At 57.7% G+C, this 23,356-nt stretch overlaps 1 protein-coding gene across 1 annotated transcript in view; it reads left to right on the top strand.

Annotated features, from left to right (window-relative positions):
* Positions 1-23,356, top strand: part of Vwf (von Willebrand factor) — an 84,495-nt gene that overhangs the window by 37,792 nt on the left and 23,347 nt on the right. The window contains exons 26-38 of the mRNA XM_070005007.1: positions 583-741; positions 2,483-2,618; positions 5,828-7,191; positions 9,042-9,158; positions 9,266-9,406; positions 11,608-11,751; positions 12,686-12,850; positions 14,247-14,290; positions 14,560-14,737; positions 15,407-15,627; positions 17,502-17,694; positions 17,889-18,230; positions 19,826-20,031. Coding sequence (XP_069861108.1) covers positions 583-741; positions 2,483-2,618; positions 5,828-7,191; positions 9,042-9,158; positions 9,266-9,406; positions 11,608-11,751; positions 12,686-12,850; positions 14,247-14,290; positions 14,560-14,737; positions 15,407-15,627; positions 17,502-17,694; positions 17,889-18,230; positions 19,826-20,031 — 3,410 coding nt within the window. The remainder of the gene's footprint in view (positions 1-582; positions 742-2,482; positions 2,619-5,827; positions 7,192-9,041; positions 9,159-9,265; positions 9,407-11,607; positions 11,752-12,685; positions 12,851-14,246; positions 14,291-14,559; positions 14,738-15,406; positions 15,628-17,501; positions 17,695-17,888; positions 18,231-19,825; positions 20,032-23,356) is intronic.

The following is a 23,356-nucleotide window of genomic DNA, read 5'->3' as shown; positions in this document are numbered from 1 at the left end:
AAAGCTGGCACTCTACCACTTAAGCCACAGCTCCACCTCTGGCCTTTTGCTTGTTCATTGGAGATAAGAGTCTCAAGGATTTTCTTGCCTGGGCTGGCTTTGAACCATGATCCTCAGATCTCACCCTCCTGAGTAGCTGGGATGACAGGTGTGAGCACTGGTATCTGAGACTCAATGTTTTTTTTTTTTTTTCTTTTTTTGTCGGTTGTGGGACTTGAACTCAGGGCCTGGGTGCTGTCCCTCAGCTCTTCAGCTCAAGGCTGGCGCTCTACCACTTGAACCACAGCGCCACTTCCTGTTTTCTGGTGGTTCATTGGAGATCAGAGTCTCATGGACTTTCCTGCCCGGGCTGGCTTTGAACCGTGATCCTTAGATCTCAGCCTCCAAGTAGCTGGGATGACAGGCGGGAGCCACCGGTGCCCAAGACAAAATGTTTTGATGCAGCAGTTTGGGCCCCTAGGTTCTTGGTTTCGTTTTAGGTCTCCACCGCTGCCTCCTCCTCCGACCTTTGCCTCCGGCCCCTGCCCGCCCCCTCCAGGGCCTCCATGATAACCTCATGGTCCCCACTCTTCCTCTCCCCAGCTCAGAGCTGCGAAGACAGGAACGCTCGCGAGACCGGCTACGAGTGCGAGTGGCGGTACAACAGCTGCGCGCCCGCCTGCCCCGTCACCTGCCAGCACCCCGAGCCCCTGGCCTGCCCTGTGCAGTGTGTGGAGGGCTGTCACGCACACTGCCCTCCGGGTAAGGCCTGGCGGGGGCCGGGGAGAGGGAGGAGGGCGAGGGGCGGGGCCAGGAGCCGGGCAGTGGGCGGGACAGGCCGGGGGCCGGGCTGGCTTCTCAGGGTTGGCATCTCCCCTTCCCTCCCCTGCTTCCTCAGCCCGAGCCCCCCTCTCCTCACCCCTGCCGTCCACGCAGCCATTCCCTCCCCCACCCCTCCCCTCATCCAAGCCAGGCCAGCTCCCACATTGCCAACTTCAGCTCCTGTCAAATGCTTGCCAGAAAGAAAAAGGTTTTTATTCCCGGGCCAGCCGGGCACTGCTGGCTCCCGCCTCTCATCCCAGCTACTTGGGAGGCTGAGATGTGAGGATCGTGGTTCGAAGCCAGCCCGGGCAGGAAAGTCCTTGAGACTCTGATCTCCCATGAGCCAGCAAAAAATGCCAGAAGTGGCGCTGTGGCTCAAGTGGTAGAGCGCCAGCCTTGAGCACAAAAGCTCAGGGACAGCGCCCAGGTTCTGAGTTCAAGCTCTAGGACTGGCAAAATTAAAAAAACAACAAAGATAAAAGTTCTGGGGCCAAATGGAGCCCAGGTCCCCACCTGTGCGCTGCACATGGCCTTAGCACCAAGTTAGGTCCAAGCCCTGCGTCTCAAGTCTATTGAAAGTTTATTTATGGTCCTCCCTCCCTCCCTCCCTCCCTCCCTCCCTCCCTCCCTCCCTCCCTTCTTCCCTTCTTCCCTCCTTCTCCCATCACTCCCTTCTTCCCTTTCTCCTCTCTCTCCCTCCCCTCCTTCCTTTCCTCTCTCTCTTTTTTCCACCCTTCTTCCTCTTTCCCTCTCTCTCCCCCCTCCCCTCCCTCCTTCCCTCCCTCCCCTCCTCCCTTCCTCCCTTCTTCCTTCCCTTCCTCTTTCCCTTCCTTCCCTGTTCCTGACTCTTGTACAAGGTCTTGTTCTGTAGCCCAGGCTGGCCCTGAGCTCCTCCTGCCTCAGTCTCCCCAGTTGGGGTCGGGGCCTTTTTCTAATCGACCTCTCTGCCTGCCATCGACGAGGTGTTCTGTGCACGCAGTGGGACCTAAGGCATCTGGGATTGAAACAATCAGAGTCTGAAATTTGGTTCATTGGAAAAAAATTATTTTTTGTTGAACTCAGGGCCTGGGTGCTTTCCTTATGCTTTTTCACTCAAGGCTGGCGCTCTACCACTTGAGCCACAGTGTCACTTCTGGTTTTCTGGTGGTTCATTGGAGATCAGAGTCTCACGGACTTTCTTGCCTGGGCTGGCTTTGAAGCCCGATCCTCAGATCTCAGCCTCCTGAGTGGCTGGGATGACAGACGGGAGCCGCCTCGCTGGTTCACTCAGATTTAAATAGCCACAGGTGGCCCCTTGGAGATGAGATTTAGTGAGTCCTAGAGCTGGGGGAGATGGCAGCAGAAGGAACGGCCTCCCCACTCCCTCCCAGCTTTGCAGGAAACACTAGTGGAGGCACAAGACAGGAAGGAGGCTGGGGGGAGGAGGCTGGGGGAAGGAGGCTGGGGCAGGAGGCTGGGAGAAAAGAGGCGGGGGAAAGGAGGCTGGGGGAAGGAGGCTGGAGGAAGGAGGCTGGGGGGAGGAGGCTGGGGGGAGGATCCTGGGAGAAGGATGCTGGGGGGAGGAGCCTGGGAGAAGGAGGCTGGGGGGAGAGGGCCATGGTGGGAGGCTGGGCCGGGGACATGCCGGGCCTTCTTTGTGCGGAGGCTGGGGTCAGGTGCTAAGGAGAGCCGCGTTTCACAGGGAGGGTCCTGGACGAACTCCTGCAGACCTGCGTAGAGCCCCGCGACTGCCCTGTGTGCGAGGTGTTGGGCCGGCGTCTGGCGCCCGGGAGGAAGGTCACCTTGAACCTCGAGGACCCTGCGCGCTGCCAGACCTGGTACCCGCCCTGGTCCCGGTCCCCGGCTGCGCCAGCCACTGCTCTGCACCCGGGCGCCTGGCTCCCACAGCACCGCGGCCCGGGCCCTGGGTGCTCCTCCTCAGCCAGTCCCTTCAGAACTTTCCAGATGTTGCTTCTTTTAAGGGAAGAGGCCCAAAGAGTGAAAGCGTCAGGTGCCCAGTTCCAATCCCACAAAAGAGAAAAAGACTAGACTGCTTCTTCAAAGCCCAGCTATTGCTAACCTCCCTCCCTCCCTCCCTCCCTTCCTCCCTCCTTTCCTCCTTCTTTCCTTCTTCCTTTTCTTCTCTCCTTCCTTCCCTCCCTTCCTCCCATCTTCTCTCCCTCCCTCCCTCCCTTCCTCCCTCCTTTCCTCCTTCTTTCCTTCTTCCTTTTCTTCTCTCCTTCCTTCCCTCCCTTCCTCCCATCTTCTCTCCCTCTTCCCTCCCATCTTCTCTCCCTCTTCCCTCCCTCCCTTCCTTCCTTTCCTCCCCTTCCTCCCCTTCCTCCTTGTTCCTTTCCTTCCCTCCTTCCTTCCTCTCTCCCTCCTTCCCTCCCTCCCATCCTCTCTTCCTCCCTCCCTTCCTTCCTTCCCTTCCTTCCTTCCTTCCTTCCTTCCTTCCCTCCCTCCCTCCCTCCCTCCCTCCCTCTCTTCCTTCCTTCCTTCCTCCCCTTCCTCCTTTCCTTCCCTCCTTCCTTCCTCTCTCCTTCCCTCCCTCCCATCCTCTCTCCCTCCCTCCCTCCTTTCCTCCCTCCATCCCTCTCTTCCTCCCTCCTTCCTTCCCTCTCTTCCTTTCTTCCTTTTTTATACCAGTACTTTTTCTGAATAATTTATTGGAGATTAGAGTGTCATGGACTTTCCTGCCCAGGGCTGGCTTTGAACCTTGATCCTCAGATCTCAGCCTCCTGAGTAGCTGGGATGACAGGCGGGAGCTAATGGCACCCAGACCTCTGTCTCTATCTTATCTGTCCCCCCTTCTCTACGAGGTGGGGTGCAGATGTAGAAATGAAGTGTAACCCTGGACCTTGGGTGTGACCTGGCCATGTTGGGGCACCGGCTCACCCTGAGCTTGACCTGCAGTTGCTGGCTTGGGGAGAGGCGGGAAGGGTCTGAGGGGCGGCCGGGGAGCTTTCTGAGCTTTCTGAAGCTGGGCCTCATTCATTACCACGCCACGCCCCCCCCCCCCCCCCCCCCAGGCCGGCAGGAACTTCATCTTGACAAGTGCAGCCGGCTGGGGCCGGGGGCTGCGGCTGCCGCTTCTAGAGCCAGATCCTGCCGCCGCCATCTGTATAAACAAGACCCAAGCATGGCCCAGGGAGAGCTTTCTAGAAAAACACAGGAAACCAGAGTATGTCACTCAGGGCCGCTCTGCACCAAGGACTGGAGCGATAAATCCCACAAATGATGAGGAAATAGGAATTAGTTTCCTGCTCTCCCATGCTGTGCCAGGGCAGACAGGAATAAAGGATGGCCGAGTGCAGGGCAGACAGGAATAAAGGATGGCCGAGTGTGTGCTTCCTCTGTGTGGCTCAGAGTCCTCAGACAACAGGGCTTTGGCAAGCAAGGTTGCCCCGTGGCTCCCGCCTGCCATCCCAGCTGCTCAGGAGGCTGAGAGCTGAGGATTGTGGTTCAAAGCCAGCCTGGGCCAAGACAGTCTAAGGGGCAGCGAGGGAGCGAGGCTGGGGTGGGGGCAGGACAGGGCTGTCTTGGCTGTGCTTCCTGGGTGGACCGGAGGCTCTGGCTGCAGAAAAAGAGAAAGTCCAGTGTGTTCAGCTCTCCGCCTCGGGCTCCCTTGCTTTCTTCTGTGCTCCACGTACACTGGAACTTTGCAGGACGCTGGCCAAAAGGCAAAGTGGCCAGAAAAGTTAGGCATTTGGTATTAGGAATTTGTGGCTGAGGCAGTGGCTTGCCTGCCTGCCTTCCCTTCCCTCCCTCCCTCCCTTCCTCCCGCCTTCCCTCTTTCCTCCCCTCCTTTCTTCCATCCCTTGCTTGCACCAGTACTGGCATTTGAATTCAGAGCCCGCGCACTGTCTTTTTGCTTTTTGGCGGGTGCTCTACCACTTGAGCCAGAGCTCCACTTCTAATTTTTTGGTAGTAGTTCATTGGAGACAACAATCTCACAGACTTCCCTTCCCCCAGTTGGCTTTGAATCGCGAGCCTCAGATCTCAGTCTCCCGAGTCTCTGGGATGACAGGCGGGAGACAGGCAGTGGCTTTGATGAAGATTTGTGGGGTGTCTTGTGGGGGGGCTCAGGGCCCAGCCAGTGCCTGGCAGATCACAGATGCCCACCGTACGGGCCTGCGCAGGGCAAATGGAGGAGCTGCTGCTTTTCCTAGAGCTAACCCTGCACATGCCTGCATCCTTTGTCCTGCTACACAGAACTGGGAATTCATAGCCATCTTTCCCAAATGGGCCGCCCCCCCTCTTCCTCCCCCTCCCCCTCCTCCTTCTTTTCCTCCCCCTCCTCCTTCTTTTCCTCCCCCTCTCCCTCCTCCTTCTCCCCCTCCTCCCCCTCCCCTTCCCCCGTTTGCAGTGTAAACCATTCCTCTTCAGAAGAACCCCTGTGTACGCACATGTGTGAGCATGTCCATGCAGTGCACACATGCACCTGAGCGTACAAAGACATGCACCCGTGTGTAAGTGCATGCGATGGTGAGCGCATGGTGCATGTGCATTCATTCACACACATTTACACATGCAGACATGCATACAGGTTCACAGGATATGCACACCTGTGTGAATGCACACCCATCTACATCCATGTAGGTATGTACACATGCACACATTTACATGAATGCACCATGCACACGTGGGCACACGTGTGTTCAAGTGTGTCCACACGTGTGAACATGCACACAGTGCATCCACACAGGTGCAGACATGCATTTGGTACACGTGTGTGCAAATCGTGCAGTGTGTATGTGGTGAGTGCTGCGTGCCTTGCACACATTTACACAGGTGTGCACACATGGATGCATGGATTTGGTGCATCTGGGTGTGTGTAGGTGTCAACATGGGTGAGAGTGCACATGTGTGTGCACACGTGAGTGAGTGTGCATGCACACATAAGTGGCACGTCACTCGGGCTGGGAGTGTTCCGGGGAGCAGGAGGCTGTCCCAAGCGCGCCGGGTGCTGGTCCCCCCTGGGTTTTGCTGGGGTGTGCCCGCAGCTCCTCCCCCATCATGCCTGTCTCTCTGTGTTCTGCCACAGTCACTGTGATGGTGCCAACCTCACTTGTGAGACCTGCCCGCACCCCAGAGGCCTGGCGGGATCCCCCACGGAGGCCCCAGCCGTCACCCCGACCCCGGACGTGGAGGACACACCGGAGCCCCCGCTGCACGACTTCTACTGCAGCAAGCTCCTGGACCTGGTGTTCCTGCTGGACGGCTCGGCCAGGCTGTCGGAGGCCGAGTTCGAGGAGCTCAAGGGCTTCGTGGTGAGCGTGATGGAGCGGCTGCACATCTCCCAGAAGCGGATCCGCGTGGCCCTGGTGGAGTTCCACGACGGCTCGCACGCCTACCTCGAGCTCAGGGCCCGCCGGCGGCCGTCGGAGCTGCGGCGCGTGGCCAGCCACGTGAAGTACGTGGGCAGCCAGGTGGCGTCCACCAGCGAGGTGATGAAATACACGCTCTTCCAGATCTTCGGGCAAATCGATCGGCCCGAGGCCTCGCGCGTCACGCTGCTCCTGACCGCCAGCCAGGAGCCGCCCCGCCTGGCCCGCAACCTGGTCCGCTATCTCCAGGGCCTGAAGAAGAAGAAGGTGGTGGTGATCCCCGTGGGCATCGGGCCCCATGCCAACCTGCGCCAGATCCGCCTCATCGAGAAGCAGGCCCCCGAGAACAAGGCGTTTGTGCTCAGCGGGGTGGGCGAGCTGGCGCAGAGGAGGGACGACATCATCAGTTACATCTGCGACCTGGCCCCCGAGCCCCTGCCCCCCACCCAGCCTCGGCCCCAGGCCCAGATCACCACGGCCAGCCCGGAGATCGCGGGGAGCCCCTCCCCAGGATCCCACAGGAAGCCCCTGGTCCTCGATGTGGTGTTCGTCTTGGAGGGCTCGGACAAAGTCGGCGAGGAGAACTTCCAGAAGAGCAAGGAGTTCGTGCAGGAGGTGGTGGGCAGCCTGGCCGTGGGCCCCGACGGTGTGCACGTGTCAGTGCTGCAGTACTCGAACTCGGTGATGGCTGAGTACTCCTTCAACCACACCCAGACCGCAGACGAGGTCCTGCACAGGCTGCGGGAGATCCCGTACCGGGGCGGCAACCGCACCAACACCGGCCTGGCCCTCGAGTACCTGGCCAGCCGCAGCTTCTCCCCCGGCCACGGGGACCGCGAGCAGGCCCCGAACCTGGTCTACATGGTCACGGGGAACCCCGCGTCCGATGAGATCCGGCGGCTCCCTGGAGACATCCAGGTGATCCCCATCGGCGTGGGCCCCCATGCCGACGTGCACGAGCTGGAGAGGGTGGGCTACCCCAACGCCCCCATCCTCATCCAGGACTTCCAGAAACTTCCACGGGAAGCTCCTGACCTGGTGCTCCAGAGGCTGCAGCTCCCCACGCTGCCCCCTCCCCTGGGTAAGCTGTGTATGCGGAGGGAGGAGACGGGGTGTGGGGGGGAGAGCCCAGCATCCTCAGCACAGCTGGCCACAGCTGGACTTCTCATCGCAGCTTTCCACCCTCTGCACAAAACTCCGGCCTCAGGTGGGCCTGTTGGGTCTTCCAATTTAAATGAAATTCCATTTAACAAGTTAAATGCATCTGGGCACTGGTGGCTCCCGCCTGTCATCCCAGCGACTCAGGAGGCTGCGATCTGAGGATCGTGGTTCGAAGCCAGCTCCAGGCCAAGAAAGTCTGTGAGACTCTTATCTCCAATGAACCACCAAAAAGTTAGAAGTGGTGCTGTGGCTCAAGTGGTAGAGCATCATTCTTGAGCTGAAGAGTTCAGGGACAGCACCCAGGCCCAGAGTTCAAGCCCCCTGCCTGACAAAAGAAAACACCATTTATGGCTGGAAAAATGGCTTAGTGGTAGAGTGCTTGCTTTGCATGCATGCAGCCCTGGGTTTGATTCCTCAGCACCACATAAGCAGAAAAAAGCTGGAAGTGGTGCTGTGGCTCAAGTGGTAGAGTGCTAGTCTTGAGCAAAAGAAGCTCAGGGACTGTGCCTAGGCCCTGAGTTCAAGTCCCAGGACTGGCAAAAAAAATGCATTCAAAAGACTTAGGATACAGGTGATGGACAGAGGGGTGACAATCACAGAAGCCAGGGCATGAGCACATTTCTTTTTGGACCCTGTCCCCCCTTCTGTCCTCTCCCATCCCCACCCATGAGTGGCAGAGTTCGTTCTTGACCTCGTTGTCCAGTGAAGACCACGGCTGCCTTTGTCCACCCTCATCCCTCCATTTCTGTGCCCCCCTCACCCTCCCAGAGACAGAGAAACCAACACACGAGCAAAAAGGAAAGAAAACAACAACAAACAACAAAGAAAAGCCTCGTTTCTACTTCCTGGTGCTCATTCGGATAACTGTGCTTTCATACGACCAGATGCACACGGGCAGGGTGCCTTGTGCTCCTGTCCTAACAATCTGCTCCTTTGGTCTCACTGTACATGAATGTTGAGTCCTGCATCATGTATCCTGTCCAGTGTACTAGTTTTTAACCATCCAGCGTGCTTACGTGTAGATTTACAGGTACATTCCAGCTACCATAAATGAGGGAAACATGCCACCTATGTTTCTTTAGGTCTTCGCTTAGTATAACTTTCCCAGTCTTTCCATTTCCTGACAGATGTCACAGGATCATTGGTTCGCTGGGCATCGATGCCAGGTTTTCTTGATCCAGCCGTCCCCCGAGGGGTCTCTCTCGGGGTGATTCCGTATCTTGGCTGTGGCTAACAATGCTGCAGTGGACAGGGCTGCGCATTTCCATTCTCTCTCCCGCTCTTTTTCTTTCTTGTCTTCATCTCCTGGGGTTTTTGGTAAGTCTTGTTTTATAGGATCGGAGGCACCAGACGTTGGTCCCTGTGTGCTCCTCTCCTAAGAGTCTAGAGTCCTTCCTATTTTGTGTGGTCGGTGGTGGGGCTTGAACTCGGGGCCTGGGCGCTGTCCCTCAGCTCTTCAGCTCCAGGCTGGCACTCTACCACGTGAGCCACAGCGCCACGTCCGGTTTTCTGGTGGTTCATGGGAGATCAGAGTCTCAGGGCCTTTCCTGCCCGGGCTGGCCTCGAACCGCGATCCTCGATCTCAGCCTCCTGAGTCGCTGGGATGACAGGCGGGAGCCACCTGCGCCTGGTTTGCGACCAGAACCGCCCCCCGTGGCCCGTCTTCCGGGAGAAGAGGGGGCAGCTTCCGGTGGGGGGGCGGAGATGGGGGGCGCCAGCACCCCTCCCCCCGGTGCCGTGACGCGTGCTCTCCCTGTGCTCTCCCTGCAGACTGCAGCCGGCCTCGCGACGTGGTCCTGCTCCTGGACGCCTCCTCCCGCGTCCCGGCCGCAGCCTTCGAGGCGATGAAGACCTTCGCCCAGGCCTTCATTTCCAGGGCCGACCTCGGTGAGCCGCGCGCGCGTGCGCGGGGCAGGGCGGGGCGCGGAGCCCGGGCCGGGCGGGGAGGCGCCCGGGTGCTCAGCGCCCCCCTCCGGCTTCCCCTCCCCGGCCAGGGCCCCAGCGCACGCACGTGGCCGTGCTGCAGTACGGAGCCGCCCCCACCATCGACGTTCCTTGGGACGCCGCCCAGCAGAGCGCGCACCTGCTCGGCCTGGTGGACCTCATGCAGCGCCAGGGAGGCCCCGCCCACATGGGTAAGCCCGGCCCGGCCCCGCCCCCACGCCAGCACAGGCCACGCCCCCACGGTAACCCCCGCCCCGGCCCACCCACATGGCAAGCCCCGCCCCGGCCCCGCCCGCACGCCAGCACAGGCCACGCCCCCACGGTAACCCCCGCCCCACCCACATGGTAACCCCAGCCCGCCCGACCTACATGGTAACCCCGCCCCGCCCCACCCACATGGCAAGCCCCGCCCCGGCCCCGCCCGCATGCTAACGCCGGCCACGCCCCCACGGTAACCCCCGCCCCGCCCCACCCACATGGTAACCCCAGCCCCACCCCGCCCACATGGCAAGCCCCGCCCCGGCCCCGCCCACACGCTAATTTTGGCCACGCCCCCACGGTAACCCCAGCCCCACCCCGCCCACATGGAAAGCCCCGCCCCACCCCACCCACCCACATGGGTAACCCAGCCCTGCCCCGCCCACAAAGGTAGCCCCGCCCCACCCACCCACATGGGTAACCCTGCCCCACCCACATGGTTACCTCAGCCCCGTCCCCGCCCACAAAAGGCTAACCCCGCCCATATGGGGGTAACCTAGTCCCGCCCCGCCCACCACTCGGTGACTTCCTCCAGTGCCCCGCCCCGCGGCCTGAGGAGGGCGGGGCCTGGTGGTCTGGACGCCCGTGCTCCGTGGTGTCCACGGAGCCATTCCACCTGCGCATGCGCTGGCTGTCCACGAGGCTTCAGAGGCTCCGCCTCCTGCTCCTCCTCCTGCTCCTCCTGCTCTTCCTCCTCTTCTTCTTCTTGCCCCTCCTCCCTCCTGCTCCTCCTGCTCCCTCCTTCTGCTCCTCCTCCTCCCTCTCCCCCTGTTACTCCTCCTGCTCCTCCTGTTCTTCCTCTTCTTCTTGCCCCTCCTCCCTCCTGCTCCTCCTCCTCCCTCCTGCTCCTCCTCCTCCCTCCTTCTGCTTCTCCTCCTCCCTCCTCCTCCTCCCCGTTATTCCTCCTCCTCCTCCTCCTGCTCCTCCTGTTCTTCCTCATCTTCTTCTTGCCCCTCCTCCCTCCTGCTCCTCTTGCTCCTCCTCCTCCTTCTTTGCTCCTCCTCCTGCTCCTCTTTTTCCTCTTCCTGCTCTTCCTCCTTTTCCTCCTCCTCTTCTTTCTCCTTTTCCTCCTGCTCCTCCTCCTCCTGCTCTTCCTCTTCTTCCTCCTGCTTTTCCTCCTCTTCCTCCTCTTCCTCCTCCTGCTCCTCCTCCTCTTTCTTCTCCTCTTCCTCCTCCTGCTCCTCCTCCTCTTTCTTCTTCTCTTCCTCCTCCTCCTGCTTTCTCTTCTTCCTCTTCCTGCTCTTCCTCTTCTTCTTCCTCCCGCTTTGTTTCCTCTTCCTCCTCCTCCTCTTCCTCCTCCTCCTCTTCCTCTTCCTTCTCCCTTTCTTCCCTTCTTCTTTCCCCTGTAGTTGTACAAAGGAGTTACAATTCTATAAGTTCAGTTGTGAGTACAATGCTTGTTGGTCAAGGTTTTCTTTCCATCATTCTTTCCCCATTTTCCTCCTAACTTCAAGTTGTATAGTTCTCTCTCTCTCTCTCTCTCTCTCTCTGTGTGTGTGTGTGTGTGTGTGTGTGTGTGTTGGTCCTGGGGCTTGAACTTAGGGCCTGGACACTGTCTTTGAGCTTTGTCCTCAAAGCTGGTGCCTCACCGCTTGAGCCACAGCTCTACTTCTGACTTTCTGGTAGTTAACTGGAGATAAGGGTCCTCTAGTCAGGTACTGGTTGTTCACACCTGTCATCCTAGCTAATCAGGAGGCTGAGATCTGAGGATCACAGTTCGAAGCCAGCCTGGGGCAGGAAAGTCTGTGAGACTCTGATTTCCAGTGAACCACCAGAAAACTGGAGGTGGCGCTGTGGCTCAAGTGGTAGAGCGCCAGCCTTGAGCAGAAGAATGTCGGCGCCCGGACCTTGAGTTCCCAGGACTGGCAAAGTAAAAAATGAAATAAAAAAAGAGTCTCCTTCTCAGGCTGGCTTCGAACCGTGATCCTCAGATCTTAGCCTCTTCAGTAGCTAGGATGACAGGTGTGAGCACCAGTGCTTAGATTTTTTTTTTTTTTGAAGGTTCCTGGGAATTGAGCTTAGACCTTACTCACACTTGCTAGGCAGGTGCTCTATGCTTGAGTCACGCCCCCTTCAGTCCTGGCCCGGTTCCTGTGGCCAGCACTGAACCCGCCCCCCCATCCTCTTTGCTTAGGGGAAGCACTGGCCTTCGCAGTGCGGTACGTCACTTCTCAAGTCCACGGTGCCAGGCCCCAGGCCTTGAAGGTGGTGGTGATCTTGGCCACGGACGTGTCCGTGGATTCCGTGGAGGCTGCGGCCAGCGCTGCCCGTGCCAGCCGTAAGTGTCCGGGGCGGCCGTCGAGACTCTTGTAACCCGGATGGAAGGGCTTCCTTACCAAGCCCTGACCGATGGGAAATCGGCTCCATTCCCCCCTCTCCCTGGTTTTAGATTGACTGACTGAGCCAGTGGCTCATGCCTGTAATCCCGGCTATTCAGGAGGCTGAGATCTGAGGATGGAGGCTCCAAGGTGGAGGTCTTCTCCCTGTATTTCATCTAAACTATTCAAAGTGTGCAAACAGATTGCATTATTATTATTAATTTTGTACCAGATCAAGGCTGGTGCTCTACCATTTAAGCCACACTCTCAGTCTAGCTTTTACCAATTGGGGATGGAGTCTCCAATTAATTTTTCTGCCCAGGTTGGCTTCAGCAGCCCCAACCTCCCATCCTATCCATGAGCATTCCCTTCCTTCCTTTTTAATTTTATTTTTGTGCCAGTACTGGGGCTTGCACTCAGGGCCTCACACTTTCCATTAGCCTGTTCATTCAGGGGTGGTGCTCAACCACGTGAGCCACAGCTCCACATCCGCCTTTGCGCTGGCTCACTGGAGATAGTTTTGTTTCTGGATTTGTCTGCCAGGGCTGGCCTTGAGTCTCGATCCTCAGGTCTCAGCCTCCTGAGTCGCTGGGATGACAGGCGTGCGCTGCTCAGCAAGCTTAGCTTTTGTTCACGTGGTTGGAGTCTGTTCCTGTCACAAGCGCCCCGAGGCTGGGGGTGGGGGTGGGGCTGGGCACTGTCTGCTTGGTTCACCGCTCCGTCTCATCGCTGAGATCACCCGGCCCGGGGTGAGAACTCACTAGCATTTCTTGGCTCAGTCAGTGTTCCGATCACGTTGTGTGAACAGGGCAGGAAAGATGGCGCTCTATGCAGGTGCTGGACACAGCACCTCCCAGAGCCACAGCCCTGTCCCCCGTTCCCTCACCAACCCAGGAGTGGCCGTGTTCCCCATTGGAATCGGGGATCACTACGACGCGGCCCAGCTGGGGAGTCTGGCAGGCCCCGCGGCCAGTGCCAACGTCCTGAGGCTCCAGCGAGTGGAAGACCTGCGGGACATTGTCACCCTGGGCAGCTCCTTCCTCCGCCGACTCTGCGTGGGTGAGCACTGAGCGTTCTCGGCCCCTACACGCAGGCGCACACCCCTGGGCAACACGCGTGTGCACGCCCGGACACGTGTGTGCATGCAGCTGGCCGCCAGCGGTCACAGGGAGGTGGTTGCTGCGTCCTCCGCCATACTGTAAACAGGAAGAAGATGCATGCTGGTTTGTGTAGAAGGATCTTGGGTGGAAGAAATGGACAACCCCCCACAAAATATAGAACCCTAACATCCTGAAGATCATAGCTCTGTGTATGGCCACTCCCCACCCCTTCCCTTTCTCCCCTTCTCCTCTTCTGCTCTCTCCTCCTCTTCCCTTCCTCCTCCTCTTCTTCCTCTCTCTCCTCTCTCTTTCTCCCCTTTTCCCTCCCATCTCCCCTTCTCTCCCTTTCCTCCCTCCCTCCTTCCCCCTTTCTCTGTTGCTTTCTTTAGCAGTCTCATTATGTAGCCTAGGCTGGTCTTGAGCTGACCTTAAACTCAGAATCCCAGTACTGTGATTGCACCTTCTTTCCTGGCTACACTCACTCTTGTTTTTTTTTTTTTTTTTGGTCTGTTGTGGGGCTTGAACTCAGGGCCTGGGCGCTGTCCCTCAGCTCTTTGGCTCAAGGCTAGTGCTCTACCACCTGAGCCACAGCGCCACTTCTGGCTTTTTCTGCTTATGTGGTGCTGAGGAATCGAACCAGGGCCTCATGCATGCGAGGCAAGCACTGTACCACCGAGCCACCTGCCCAGCCCACACTCACTCTTAACCCAGGTTACACACGGAGAGTTTTAGAAATGTAGCAGCCGCCAATCTGATACCCAGGGCCACAGGTGAGGCTCGCTGTGCCTGCACGGCTGGGTGTTCGTGTCGTTAGCTTCTGGCTGGAGTGGAGGGGGATGAGGCCCAGTCGCTGGCCCCCATCCCAGCAGCTGTCTCCAAAGCGGAGGTCTGCCATGTAGGCCTTGCAGGTCTTGCTTCTCACTCTCCCTTCTCCCTGACACACTCTGCGTGTGACACACACTCTGCGTGTGACCACTGCTGTCACCAGAATTATCCACCTTCACGGGGCGTGTCTGAAGGAACAGGATGGTCCCCTCCTAGCCTGGTGTCCCGTGTCCCCACTGTGAACATCACGTAGGCTCTTTTCAATATCAGCTGACTGAGGACAAGATTAGGTGCCTGATCCATGGTGGAGAACTTCTAGAAGACGGGTGGAGGACTTCCAGATGATAGGTGGAGGATTTCCAGGTGATAGATGGGGAACTTCCCAGGTGATAGGTGAAGAACTTCCGGGTGATAAGTGGAGAACTTCAAGTGATAGATGGAGAAAACTTTACAGGTGATAGGTGGAGAACTTCGGGGCGACAGGTAGAGCGCTCAGGGAGGAACCCAGGGCTTCTTGGTGCTGGTTTCAGGGTCGGTTGGAATCTGCGTGGATGAGGACGGCAATGAGAGGGGGGTGAGTGTTCTCTGGTGACTCCCAGGGGGAGGCAGGCCATGCCCATTGGGGCCTCTTGCTCTCTGTGGTGGGCTCTCTGTGGTGAGTTCCCTGCGCCCAGCGCTCTCCTGCTTGCTCCTGTCCCATTCTGGGGGTCCGCCCGAGAATCTGCCATTCCGGGTCCCGTCTCATGTACCACCTCCTTTAGCCCCCGTCTCTGTGGCCTCCAGCGGTGCTCAGAGCTAGAAGGCTGGATCTGTGCCCGGCCCGATCTGTATTTTCTCCCACAGCCTGGGGACATGTGGACTCTCCCAGATCGGTGCCACACGGTGACCTGTCAGCCCGACGGCCAGACCTTGCTGACTAGTCACCGGGTCAACTGTGACCGGGGCCCCCGGCCTTCGTGTCCCAACAGCCAGGCCCCGGTGCGGGTGGAGGAGACCTGTGGGTGTCGCTGGACCTGCCCCTGTGAGTTCTTTCTTCACCTCCCCGCTGGGCTGGGAAGCTGGCCACGCAGGAAGCGAGAGCAGACGCCAGGTGCCTTTCCCAATGGAAAGCTGCTCTGCTGAGGTCAGCTGTCATACGAGAACCCTCAGGCTGGTTGGCCTGTGCTCAGGCCTGTCATCCCAGCTGCTCAGGAGGCTGGGATCTGAGGATCGCAGCGGGAGGCCAGCCCGGGCAGAAAAGTCTATGAGACTTTCCTCTGAGGCTCTTATCCCCAATTACCCACCTGAAGAGCAGAAGTGGGGCTGTGGCTCATGAGCTAGAGCACCAGCTTTGAGCAAAACAGCTCAGAGACAGCGCCCAGGCCCTGAGTTCAAGCCCCAGGACCAGCGCCCATAAATACATAACTAACACATTCTGTGGAAGTGTAGTTCCAGGGTGTGCTACCTTTTCTTGTAATATATATCTAAACCTTTTCTGGGAAGATACTGTCCAAGCCGAATCTACCTAAACCTGTATCCCTCGGTCTCTGCTCCCTGGTCTAGGGAGAGGCAGGTCCCAGGCGCTGGGGGCCTCCGAGTGGCAGCCAGTGTGGGTGTCGGGGGGAGGTGAGGCAGTGTCTAGCTGGTCCACGCGGCGGCGGCGGGCGCGGGCTGGGGTGCAAGCCCCCCATCCCCGCCCCGCTCCCGTCAGGTGTGTGCACGGGCAGCGCCACCCGCCACCTCGTGACCTTCGACGGGCAGAACTTCCAGCTGGCCGGCAGCTGCGCCTACGTGCTCTTCCAAAGCAAGGAGCAGGGCCTGGAGGTGATCGCCCGCAACGGGGCCTGCGGCTCGGCGCCCAGGCAGATGTGTGTGAAATCCATCGAGGTGAAACATGGCGGCATCTCGCTTGAGCTCCACGACAACATGGAGGTGAGGTGGGGGGCTGGGGGGGTCCCGGGCAAGGCTGCACACGGGTGCTGGGGTGAAGCTGCTTTTTCCTCCCCTTTGTTCCTATCCTGGGACTTGAACTCAGTGCTTTGTGCTCTTGTTTGGCTCTCTCTCTCTCTCTCTCTGTGTGTGTGTGTGTGTGTGTGTGTGTGTGTGTGTGTGTGTGTGTGGCTGGTTCTAGGGTTTGAACTCAGGGCCTGGGCACTGTCCCTGAGCTTTTTTTGCTTAATACTTGGGCTACAGAGCCACTTCTGGTTTTCTGATGGTTCACTGGAGATAAGACTCTCACAGACTTTCTCAGCTTTGAACCTGGATCCTCAGATCTCAGCCTCCTGAGTAGCTACGATGATAGGTGTGAACCACTGGTGCCTGGCTCACTTGGCTCCCTTGGCTTCCTTCCTTCCTTCCTTCCTTCCTTCCTTCCTTCCTTCCTTCCCTCCTTCCCTCCTTCCCTCCCTCCCTCCCTCCCTCCCTCCCTCCCTTCCTTCCTTTCTTTTCTTCTGGCACTCTACAGCTTGAGCCATACCTCCAGTTATGGATATATTTTTGCTGGATAACTGGAGATCAGAGTCTCACAGATTTGTTTGCCTGGGCTGCCTTTGAACCGTGATCCTCCGATCTCAGCCTCCTGAGTGGCTGGGATGACAGGCGGGAGCCACCAGTGCCTGGCGACACAGCTGTTTTTGTCACGTATGAGGTAGTTAGGGGCTGGACGTTCTACCATGAGCAGCCGATGGCCTTCCAAAGGAGTCGCTCACAGCATCTCATTGTCTTCTCTCTATGGTCTTGGCATGATGTCTTGTCATTTTGGGTCTACATTTGGGTGAGTGACTCAAGTTTAGGGATTCTGTGCCAGTATGTGGCTCTGGTAGAGAGCTAGGTTGGCATCAAGATGATACGTTTTTCCGAAGGGAAATAGATGTGGCTTGAATCAGGGCCTTGGGAAAATATTTTGGGTCTCAAACAAAAATGTATGACTCTTAACATTCAAACAGGGAACTGGCGGAGCGCTATAAATAAGTGGTGGATTAAATGTTTGCAGGAAAAAAAAAAAAAAGGTTACGCATGATGCCAACATTGCTCCTCGTTCATCTCCCAATCATAACCATTTCATCGCGTGAAAACAACTCCTAAGCTAGCGCGCTTTTTTCTCACTTCGTAAGAATTCCTGAATCTGAACAATAAATGGCTGACAAACCGTAGTGAGCCATATATCAACCGAATAGCTCATAGCCAAAAAGAGCTTAAAAAATATCAAAGTGATTAAAAAAAATAAAAAAAAAACCCTTCCAGAAATTTTGTTGTACAGCAAAAATTCACTGCGGATGTAAGTGCATCTCAGTGTACTCGATATGATGCATGGTCGGAGTCCCAAAGAGTGACTAGCAAGGATTTTATTTTATTTTTGGGTGCTGGTCCTGGGGTTTGAATTCAAGGCCTGGGCACTGTCCCTAAAATTTTTATTTTTTTTTTTCTGCTCAAGGCTAGCACTCCACCATTTGAGCCACAGCTCCACTTCCGGATTTTTGGTGGCTCCTTGGAGATCAGAGTCTCACAGACTTTCCTGCCCGGGCTGGCTTTGAACCTTGATCCTCAGATCTCAGCCTCCTGCGTAGCTGGGATGTCAGGCATGAGCCACTTGGTGCCTGGCCTTTTTTGGGGTTGCTTCTACTCAGGGAGTCACACAGTGTCCAGATTCCCTTTGAGCCCTGGGCTGTCAGGTTCCTGGCGAATGACTGTCTACCGGACGCTCATAGCCATCAAATGTCCAGCTCCATGCTTCCCCCTTTGGCTTTACAAGGTTTGGGGCGGAGCCTGCAGCTGGCTCAGCCAGATCTCCCGTCATCTTTGGGCAGGTGTCGGTGGACGGGAGACTGGTTCCAGCCCCGTACGTGGGTGACCACGTGGAGGTCAGCATCTACGGTGCCATTATGTACGAGGTCAGATTCAACCAGCTGGGCCACATCCTCACATTCACCCCTGACAATAACGAGTTCCAGCTGCAGCTCAGCCCGAAGACCTTTGCTTCGAAGACGTATGGTCTCTGTGGTAAGAAACCTTTCCCTCATGGTCGGTCTTCCTCACTGGGCTCCCAGCGATGCCAGATGCTTGCGTGTCTGGATGGAGTCACACGCACCTGCCCAGCAGGGGTCAGATCCTGGTGGAGGCCGGCTCTGTCCCTGGGCAGCTCCGGGCCGGCCTGTGACGCTGCCCGCCGTCTCTGTCTCCCTTGGCATCTCTAGGGATCTGTGATGGGAACGCGGCCAATGACTTCGTGCTGAAAGATGGCAGCGTCACCACAGACTGGAAGGGGCTGGTCGAGGAGTGGGCCGTGCAGCAGCCGGGGAACACCTGCCACCCCGTCCCCGAGGACGCGTGTCCCGTCTCGGATGGCTCCCGCTGCCGGCTCCTTCTCTCGCCGCTGTTCGCCGAGTGCCACCAGGTCCTCGCCCCCGCCACGTTCCACGCCATCTGCCAGCAGGACAGTTGTCGCCAGGAGCGGGTGTGCGAGGTGATCGCCTCCTACGCCCACCTCTGTCGCAGCCATGGCGTCTGTGTCGATTGGAGGACAGCCGACTTCTGTGGTGAGTCCCCACGTGCACCCCCCCCCAAAAAAACCATCCTGGACCCTGTTTTGTCCTGTCTGGGCTGCAGATCCTTGTTGTATTTTGTCAGTCGTGGGGCTTGAACTCAGGGCCTGGGCGCTGTCCCTCAGCTCTTCGGCTCAAGGTGGGCGCTCTACCACTTGAGTCACAGCGCCACTTCCTGTTTTCTGATGGTTCATTGGAGATCAGAGTCTCATGGACTTTCCTGTCCAGGGCAGGCTTTGAACTGTGATCTCCAGATTTCAGCTTCCTGAGTAGCTAGGATGACAGGCGTGAGCCACCGGTGTCCAGCCGGGCTGCAGATCCTTTATCTGCCTAATGGAGATCAATTACCCCCTTCCCCCTCCTGGTATTTCCTGTTCCCCTAGGTTCTAGTCAAGATCACATAAATGGTAGCTATGGAAGCACTTGGATGTACAGTGTCAATGTAATTCCCAGCACAATCCTTTCTATTAACATTTATTTACTTACCTATTTCTTTCTGGGGCTTGAAGTCAAGGCCCTGAACACTTGCTTAGCTTGTTTGGCTCCAGGCCGTTGCTCTACTACTTAAGCCACAGCTCCACTTCTGGCTTTTTATTTTTTGGTGATCCCTTGGAAATGAGAGTCTCATAGATTTCTGGGGGGGCTTCCAGCCCCAGTCCTCACGTCTCAGCCTCTTGAGTAGCTAGGAGGACAGGCGTGAGCCACTGGGGCTGGTGAATTCAATCTATTACTTGTTTCACAACTTGCTCACATTTGCATGATTTGTGGGCATCATGGAAGAAAGGAGTGGCCTTGTAGCTCCTTTCCTTAGGCCACTGTGGATTTCTTACCTTTTTTTTTTTTTTCATAACAGACCTGGGCTTGAACTCAGGGCCTGGGTGCCTACCTTGAGTTTCTCTGCTCAAGACTAGCGCTTTGCCACTTGAGCCAGAGCTCTAATTCCAGCTTTTGGCTGGTTCACTGGAGGTGAGAGTTTCATAGACTTGGAATCACGATCCTCAGATCTCAGCCTCCTGAATAGCTGGGATGACAGGTGTGAGCCACTGGTACCTGGCTCCTTATTTAACTTTAAGAGGTTCTTAAAGCGTCCGATGCATTTTTACTTCAAACAAAACACCACATGGTTGATAGGTAGTATGTCAGGGCAGTGGTATCTGGCTGTCAGGTAGCAGAGAAATAAAATGCGCACCCACTGATGCAGGGTGTGGTGTTTCCCCTTCATAGCTTAAGATGGAGATCTAACCCTCAGACACAGGCTTCAGCCGGCAGGATGGGGTAGGAGGGAAAAGGGACAAGTACCAATAACAGACTGGTCTGCCAGCTGGATACTACCTTCTCCTCACAGCATATTGGGCGGAACTTAAGTCACGTGACCACACTTAGTTGCAAAGGCCATTGGGAAATGTAGTCTTAACTTCAGGTAGTTGGTGTGCCCAGCGAAGCATTCTGTTTTCTAGGAAAGAAGTCGAGGTTGAACGCTGCTGGAAAACTAGCCATCTTATCTGCACCCTAGCAAATCTGTCAGGCGATCAGCTGCTCAGATCAGCTGATGGTGGCCTAACGAGAATGAGCGCCTTCTCTGTCCACAGCGATGTCCTGTCCGCCATCGAAGGTGTACAAGCACTGCGAACACAGCTGTCCCCGGCACTGCGACGGGAACTCCTCCTCCTCCTCCTGTGGCGACCATCCTGCAGAGGGCTGCTTCTGTCCCCCGAACCAGGCCTTGCTGGGTGGCAGCTGCGTGCCCGGGGAGGCCTGCACGCAGTGTGTGGGGCAGGACGGAGTCCGCCGCCAGGTAGGCGCCTGCCATCTTACCTCCTCCCATCGGGAGGCGTCCCACCGGGCTCTCCCCCCCAGCTTCTACAGCAGGAGTGGCTGCCGAAGGGGAATGGAGGGCACACGTCCGAAAGCTTTAGAGCCAGCTGGACTCTGGTTCGAGTCCTGCATCTTCCACGGATGGGCTCGTGAGCTCCAACAGCACAGTGCCGCTACCCCGTCAGCATCCCCAGGAGGGAAGGGGCACCAGCCCTCGGTCACGGCCGTCTGTCGGGTTCCTTGCTTGTGTCTTCACTCTTCATTCCCTCCCTCCGTGCTCTCCCCACGCACACGCTTACTTGTGGCCTGGCGAGACCAGCTAAGCCATGCCACAGGTGCCGGCACCGGGGCTTGAACTCAGGCCTCACACGCCGGCCTGTCGGATTCTCTCTCAAAGCTGGCTCCCTCCTCTCAGCCCCCACCCCGACGCCGGGCTTTTTGCTGGGTTCACTGGAGTTAACACTGAGTCTCTGAGCCTCGGATCTCGGCCTCCTGGGCAGCTAGTCCTGCAGGCCTGAGCCGCCAGTGCCCAAGCCTTCAACAGCCTCTTTATCGTAGGACCCTTCAGTGCTTTGAATGCACGAATGGCCACTGTGCGCGTCTACGCATGCGCGGGAGTGTGTGGCACGTGTCCGCGCATGCGTGGGCTCAGCAAGCCGGTGCCCCGGGCGGACGAGCGGCGCGGCTTGTCTGAGCATGCGCAAGCGTGTGTGTCGCGCGTGCGCATGCGCGGGCGCGGTCCGTCCGTGTCCACGCATGCGCACGTGGGTGCTGTGGTACCACGGAGCACGGCCGGGCGGAGCGGGCGCTCGCTGGGCTTCGAGGAAAGGAGGCTGGGCTCTGCGGCCATGGTGTGCGCTCCCCACGTCCCCCACGGCCGAGAGCGTTACCGGTGGACCCCGTGGCGGCCAGGTGCTTGGTCTGCCTTGCCTTTGGTGGCGTTTCCGGCTGGGTGAGTGACAGGCGTCCGCACAGCCCGCAGGCCTCCTTTCCCCGGCCTCCTTCCCCCGGCCTCCTTCCCCCGGCCTCCTTCCCCCGGCCTCCTTCCCCCGGCCTCCTTCCCCCGGCCTCCTTCCCCCGGCCTCCTTCCCCCGGCCTCCTTCCCCCGGCCTCCTTCCCCCCGGCCTCCTTCCCCCGGCCTCCTTCCCCCCGGCCTCCTTCCCCCGGCCTCCTTTCCCCCGGCCTCCTTTCCCCCGGCCTCCTTTCCCCCGGCCTCCTTTCCCCGGGCCTCCTTCCCCGGGCCTCCTTCCCCCGGCCTCCTTTCCCCCCGGCCTCCTTCCCCCGGCCTCCTTTCCCCGGGCCTCCTTCCCCCGGCCTCCTTTCCCCGGCCTCCTTTCCCCAGGCCTCCTTTCCCCAGCCTCCTTTCCCCAAGCCTCCTTTCTCCCCGCCTCTGCTTCTCGAGGCCTCCTTTCCTCGGGCCTCCTTTTTTCCCCGGCCTCCTTCCCCAGCCTCTGCTTCTCGAGGCCTCCTTTCCCCAGCCTCCTTTCCCCAGGCCTCCTTTCCCCCTGCCTCTGCTTCTCGAGGCCTCCTTTCCTCGGGCCTCCTTTTTTCCCCGGCCTCCTTCCCCCAGCCTCTGCTTCTCGAGGCCTCCTTTCCCCCGGCCTCCTTTCCCCAGGCCTCCTTTCCCCCCGGCCTCCTCACCAACTAGACAATACACGTTTGATCGTACGAGGGCATTTCATATTAAACAAAATGATCAAGGACCATGATGGTGCAGCCAGACCTTTAAAGACAGGCCAGCCTCTGCAGGGGCCGGTGGCCCACGCCTGTAATCCCGGGCACCCAGGGGGCTGAGAGCTGGGCATTGTGCCAGCCTGCGCAGACAAGTCGGTGAGACTCTGAGCTCCAAGGACCCAGCGCAAAGCTGGAAGTGGAGCTGTGGCTCAAGTGCTAGGGTGCTAGCCTGGAGCAAAGGAGATCAGGAACAGTGCTCAGGCCCGGAGTTCAAGCCCCATAACCGAGAGAAACAAAAAACACCTGGAAGTGGAGGTGTGGCTCAATTAGTAGACCACCAGAGAAAGTTAAGAGTCACGTCCATGCCCTGAGTTCAAGGCCCAGGCCCAGCACATTCTCATATTCCCCCCCCTTACACACACACACACACACACACACACACACACACACACACACACACACGAGAGAGAGAGAACGCAGCCTGCTTTAGCTATTCAGAAAATAACAGCTTAAATCGAGTGAACACAAGTGTCTTTTGCAGCCACCTGCATTTTCTGCTTTTTCTTTCAGAGCTGAGAAAGAATGCAAAAATCCACTAGGAAGGACATTTCTACTCAATGAGTTCTTAAAACTGAAAAAAAGAAAAAGAAAAAAAAAAAGAGCAAGGCCAGCAAATCTTCCTTCAGGGAAATAAACCAGAGTATAAATCTATTGTACCCTGGGAAAGGAGGAAATATTTACCCGTTTCCATGGCTCTGGAAGTGCATTTCATTTGACCAAATGTGTGCCGGGGATGCGGCCTCCGCCCGCAGCCTTGGGGGGTGGCGGTGCTGGATCTGGAGTCCTTTGCGGGGTGTCTGTCTCTCTGGGGGAGCTGCTGGGGTTCTCTGCAGGCAGCTCTGCTTCAGGATCCTGGGCCCGACCCTCCTTCCGTCTCCCCCAGGCAGACATGGATGGGATCCCCCTGGCTGGTGTTATTCCCCCCGTCCCCCTTCACTGAAGCTGGTACTCCAGCTAGATCTTGTACCTGTTTAACACCTGCAACCTGGACAGAAAACACGGCTGCAAGTCCTGTGTGGGAGCGCCCTCTGCTGCCCGTTGACTGCATAGAGCCTGTTGGGGCTTGGGGAGCTAGCTGGCCCTGGTGTGTGTGTGTGTGTGTGTGTATATGTGTGTGTGTGTTTGTGTGTGTATATATGTGTGTGTGTGTGTGTGTGTGTGTGTGTCTCTTAGAAGCCTTGTCATTCAGCCTTTTTTGAGGGTGCTGGTTCTGTACCCCGCCTTGGGCAGGCTCTGGTGCAGCTCCCTGGAATGATGGAAATGTCCGACCGGAGGACTTTGAACTATTGATTCTTTCGATACCGGAGAAAGCCACATTTCAAAAAGAAGCAGGGTGCAGTGGTGCATGCCTGTGATCTCAGCCAGGACAGGAAAGCCTCGAAGTAGACAGGTGGCAGCTCAGATGGGTGGCAGGTGGGAATCGAGACCCTGTCCTGAAAACAGACAGCGCAAAGCAGGCTTGGAGGCGTGGCTCAGCAGTGGAATGCCAGCCTAGACAGTAGGAGGCTCTTGAGTTCAAATTCTGGTACATACTGCAAATATATATATATATATATATATATATATATATA

This window comes from Dipodomys merriami, unplaced genomic scaffold (genome assembly GCF_024711535.1).
Source record: "Dipodomys merriami isolate MVZ:Mamm:240054 unplaced genomic scaffold, mDipMer1.0.p SCAF_654, whole genome shotgun sequence".
Taxonomy (NCBI): domain Eukaryota; kingdom Metazoa; phylum Chordata; class Mammalia; order Rodentia; family Heteromyidae; genus Dipodomys; species Dipodomys merriami.
This window is presented reverse-complemented; position numbering and strand designations above follow the sequence as displayed.